Source organism: Scleropages formosus, chromosome 5, assembly GCF_900964775.1.
Source record: "Scleropages formosus chromosome 5, fSclFor1.1, whole genome shotgun sequence".
NCBI classification, from domain to species: Eukaryota; Metazoa; Chordata; class Actinopteri; order Osteoglossiformes; family Osteoglossidae; genus Scleropages; species Scleropages formosus.
In genome coordinates this window covers 3,151,379-3,156,547 of record NC_041810.1, presented here as the reverse complement: position 1 = coordinate 3,156,547, position 5,169 = coordinate 3,151,379, and the positions used below count along the sequence as shown (strand labels likewise).

Here is a 5,169-nt window from a genome sequence, read left to right as displayed (position 1 = left end):
ATGTTCGCCTGGTTGATATGGCTGCACAGTATGGAATGCCTAAATCTACGATTTGCACTATACTGCAAAAAAGAGAGACCATCAAAGCAGCTGATGTTGCTAAAGGAGTGAAATCTTTTACAAAGCAAAGACCACAGGTAACCGATAAGGTTGAAAATCTCCTATTAACTTGGATAAACGAAAAAAAACAGTTAGCCGGTGATAGTATATCAGAGGCAATAATACGTGAAAAAGCAAGGATGTTAAAGTGCAGTTAAACTTTTTTTGTATTTCATTTTATTTTATTTTATTTCATGTATTTATGGGTTTTACACTTTTTATTTATGGTTTTAGCATCAGGTATGTATGTATATAGGTGTAAATAGGCAAACATTTGGGGGTCTGGAACGGATTAATTCAATTTAAATTATTTCTTATGGGAAAAATTGATTCAGAACTCGAACTTTTCAGAACTCGAACGCCCTTCTGGAACGAATTAAGTCTGAGTTCCAGAGTTCCACTGTACATACATATAAATTTATACAGTATGTGAACATATAATACAGAGAGTCATCAAATGTTTTCAGTGCACACAGGCACATGGACAGCTAGATCCGTCAGACTGCAGTGCTTTTTCTCTAATGAAGGATAAAGTTTATCGGAAAACGTATTTAGTCCCACCTGAAGCGAATCTCTGTCTCTGGGCCCAGTACTTGTAACTCTACATAGGTATTACCCTACATTTTACCTTGGCTCCTGTCCTGCCCACACCTGCATCACTTAAACACTGGCGTCTGAAAGGCTATAGCGCTTTGTCATATTCATGTGACCATTATTAATGTCCACCATTTCTCTGCCCTGTCAAACAATTTTGCAGAATTTAGCCCTCTGGATAAATACAAGAGGCAATATAACTGACACAATCACAGTTTTTTGTATACTTGGTTTATTTTGAAATTTATTTGCAAACTAAATTTTCATATGTTTCCAAATAAGCTATTTATTTGGAGCTTTCATCTTTGACCTTAGCCGGATTCTCTGTGGTAGCGTGTTCTTGTGTTGGTGGACACATTTCTGTGAAAGGGAGAAAAAAAAATGGGGCTGAAATTAAAAGGTTCTTTTCTCATAATGAATTTGCAAACATGATTAAAAGAAAAAAGATTATTTCTCTTACCAGTCTCTCCATCATACATGAAAGGAGCCTCTGGGAATCCCAGACATTTTGCTTGTCTATTGAATGCCTCCAGATCAGAGATGCTCAGTTTCTTAGCTCTCCCTGCAAACACAGAGGGGTCAAACTGCAGGACTACTTAAGCCTGTAAGAATAGCATGCAGTTGAGCTAAGTCAACTCACCCAAAATATAAAACGACTGTATCATCTCTCCGTTGTCCAAGGTTATGAAACTCATGAGCAGGCAGTCTGGGCAGGTATGCAGAAGAATTCCAGTGGAGGTTGCATTTTCATCTGTGAAACCCATAAACTTTACTGTACATAACCAAATACACACACACACACACACACACACACACACACACACACACACACACACACCATCTGAACCGCTTGTCCCATACTGGGTCGCGGGGAGCCAGAGCCTAACCCGGTAACACAGGGCGCAAGGCTAGAGGGGGAGGGGACACACCCAGGACGGCACCCCAAGCGGGACTCAAACCCCAGACCTACCGGAGAGCAGGACCCGGTCCAACCCACTGCGCCCCCCATAAGCAAATATTTATCATAATTTTCTTATGATAAACAACTGCTTTTTAAAAGCAATTTATATAACTGACCTCTACATTTTACACATTTGTACAACTTTTGTACTGTCTTTATTGGAACCAGGTTAGGAGCTTTTTAAACTTGAATTTCAGCTGGTCAAAGGGGTCCACTTTTATAAGAAGTATGACAGCCTGATCTGAGTGGACATGTTGTATCAATCTATTTATTTAATTGAAATAATATCAATGTACTTCAAAATTACTTACGGGTAACAGTGAAGGTACTGTTTAAAAATGTCAGATTAGCAGATGAATAGTGACACGTCCCATTTCTGTAAGTAAAAAGGCAGAGTGGACTTCAGTAAACCAGTACAGTGCTGTACATCTGTATCAGCATTCAAAAACTATTTGCTTCAGGTAAATCATTTTCTTTGTTCTGCCTTAAGTTAATATTTGATAAAAACTGCTGCACACTCCACCTTAAATCATTGTAACATCCTCCTTTTATATTATTATTATTATTATTATTATTATTATTATTATTATTATATACAGTATATATTGTCATAGCTGCTGTGCACTGATATAAACAGTGTCCTGAAACCCTGATGCTTCCAGTAAAAAAGCTGAAATAGAATAAATTAAGATTTTTGAAGAAACCATGAAAAACTTATGGGAAATATATTTTTGATTTTTTAAGTGCAAGACCCAGTCATGCATTTACAATGGAAATAATGGTGGTTATTAGAAATTTTGAATGTTGGAACTCAACAAAACTATAAAAGCCACAGGGGTAATGAAGGGAACTGAGCAAGAAGCTGTAACAGCTTTGTTCACATAAATCTCAGGCCAGACAGTAACAGAAAATCATAATGCACAAAGCAATCACTTTGGAATAGGATAAATCCTGAACATTACCAAATAATGCAGTTTTGAACTTCCATTTTGGGCAGAGGGAAAAGAAAGGGTAAAATATAAAAATGAAGACCAAAGCGTAAAGAATGACATTTTGATGGACAAACTCCAACATTTACGGTAACTTCAAATATGGTCTAGGTTGTAACTGTCCTTCACATTATGCAACTGTACAAATCTAATTGTACAGACAAAAGAGGTGCTTGAAGGAATCTTTCATATTGGTCAAAGCAGTCTACAATTCACTTACATCATGTTCCCTTGGTTGAAAATGCAAATTTCATTCTGAGATGTAGGTGAAAACTCCACCCAAGAACTATTCACAACTTGCAATATCGATGCATATTTCTGGTGAGTTGTTGTCCCGCTAATGAAGATCCATTTCCCCTTTATCTGCAACAGAGTAGGAGAGACATGTTTCCATTAAGCGTGGAGAAAGAGCTTCTTCTGAAAATGTAGGTTTTTGTGAAAACATAAAAGTAAAAGATATATACAAAGATGTAAACTCTGATCAAGTCACATGTTAAAATGCTTTGGCACCTACCGAATTGAGGTCTTTCAGAAAGAGCTGTTTGACTGAATCTTCACAGTGGAGGGGACCTGCAAAGCTCGTAGAGAGCAGAGTGAGGACAGCGGTGGCCAACAGGAGACACATGGTGAGCCAGACGGAGAGAAGCTAGGCTGGAGCTGTCGCAAAGAGAGAGCTATTTATCTCTTATACAGCAGCATGTATCAAAGGTACACATAAAGGCTTTTCCAATCTGTTGTAACCTGCTACCAAAATCCAGAAACTCTTGTCATTAAAACAAATATTTAGACAGTCCCATCTGATGTAAGAGAAATTCCAAAATGTCCACATCGAAACTGGAGTTTGTTCCTAGTCTTGAAACAAGCCTCTGCAGAGTCTATAACCTATAACCTGTAATAATGTCAATTTAGAGACAGCATCTAAGAATAATGCTTTTAAAATACGCATCTGCAAAGCAAATGCCACAGTTCAGTAAAAAGCAAAAAATTAACTATCCATATGTAACTATTTAAACCTTCAACTCTCCAAGACATGTTTAAATAAAATTATGCTGGTGTGCAGTGAGCTTAGTTTTTCCATTTTGTTTTCCATTAGTCATACCCTGAGATATGCCCATTCGAGTTTAACTTTATGAGTTCATGTTAATTTCTTTGGTAGATTGGTGAATTAATTTGCATCGATTTTATTGATTTCTTTTGTCTTTAGTGTTCTGTTTTTTGCATAAAATTAAATCTATATATTAAGTTTCATATGTATGTATGCTTTTGTTTGTTAATCTAGTGCATAACAGGAACAAAACAGCTGAATGAGCATCGGTAGACAGCCATACAGTGTTACATAGTAACTAATGAATGAAATTGCCTTGTTATGTTGTGTTATGAAAACAAAATGCTTATATTTGTAATTCTATCCGTTTAAAAGGGATTTTGTGGGATTTTAACATAAATGGCTGTCAAATTTAGTGCTCAGAACTGCATAAAGAATTTAACAGTGAAAGTAATTTAATAAAGTCTGAGTTACGAGAATTCACTTTACACAGGGTTTTACAGGAATGCGTTGCCTTTGTAAGGTGACAGAAGACTGTACTACATTCAATTAAAATTGGAAAGTTTACAATAAATGCTTTTAATTTCAATAATGTACCAAAGAATTCCACTGACCATTCAAAGTTTTAACAGACTCGAAAATACTGAAATGTGTTTATTCAACTATAGGTAAAAACAGCAAAGCATGGATTGCAATGGGGCAGTGGGACATGCCTGTCTGCTGCCAGTATTCTGGATGCATCTGAGGATGATTTAGGCTAAACTTTTACACTAAGAGTCAACCAAACAGGCAAAAATGTCTTTAAGAAAGAAGAAAATATTGTAACGACCCACGTTACTGCTTTAATGTAAATAGTTGCATTATGGGAAATCTGTAAATAATGTCCGTAACCGCTGGGGTTACGTCGGGGGGAAATGGTGGGTTGACTGGCTGCCACGGTGTTAAAGGGAACTTAAGGGCGCTAAGGCAGGCTGGCTGTAAGCGCAGGTCTTGGAGGAAAAGGGGTCCTCGGACTGAGAGCATTATTCCCTTTGTGTTGGTGTTCAAATAAACCGTTCATTATGAACGCTGCCTCCGCGTCCTCCTTCGCCCCATCCAAACCCACGGCGCTGCGCGCCACAATATTAGACTGTAAGTGTGGACAAAAATTTTTGCAAAGTATAATATCCAAAATGGTGATTTTTCTAAAAGAAAACTTTAATGTACTACCTCATGTATTCCTTTACATTTCTTCATTTGGCTGATGCTTTTCTCCAAAGTGACTTACAATGTTAAGGTCACAATTAGTACATGCTTACAGTCATTTACCCATTCATACAGCTGGAGAATTATTTTCTGGAGCAATTTTAGGGTAAGTACCTTGCTCAAGGGTACTACAACTGGAGGGGTGGATTGAACGTATAACCTTCAGCTCCAAAAGCAGTAGCTTTTACCATGACAGTACCAGCTGCCCCCCTTTGCATACTTCTATTTGGTTGCTT

The 5,169-nt window shown here is 37.5% G+C and overlaps 1 protein-coding gene across 1 annotated transcript; it reads right to left on the bottom strand.

The window, feature by feature from the left end:
* Positions 1-907: 907 nt before the first annotated feature.
* LOC108930807 (uncharacterized) lies at positions 908-3,385 on the bottom strand. Its single transcript, XM_018746222.2, has 6 exons — positions 3,158-3,385; positions 2,864-3,006; positions 1,966-2,030; positions 1,334-1,444; positions 1,154-1,255; positions 908-1,053 (listed from the first exon to the last, which is right to left on the bottom strand). Exons 1-6 carry the CDS (start codon positions 3,266-3,268, stop codon positions 980-982), a joined length of 606 nt encoding a protein of 201 aa, XP_018601738.2. The 5' UTR covers positions 3,269-3,385; the 3' UTR covers positions 908-979.
* Between the last annotated feature and the right edge of the window lie 1,784 nt (positions 3,386-5,169).

What these genes read in the sequence shown, in the direction of transcription:
- LOC108930807 (XM_018746222.2), bottom strand. Translation starts at nt 3,268, where the DNA reads ATGTGTCTCCTGTTGGCCACCGCTGTCCTCACTCTGCTCTCTACGAGC. An exon ending in ACAGTCGTTTTATATTTTGG is followed by an intron (nt 1,256 to 1,333) that starts GTGAGTTGACTT and finishes CTGTGTTTGCAG; the next exon opens with GGAGAGCTAAGAAACTGAGC. An exon ending in CATGTATGATGGAGAGACTG is followed by an intron (nt 1,054 to 1,153) that starts GTAAGAGAAATA and finishes TCCCTTTCACAG; the next exon opens with AAATGTGTCCACCAACACAA.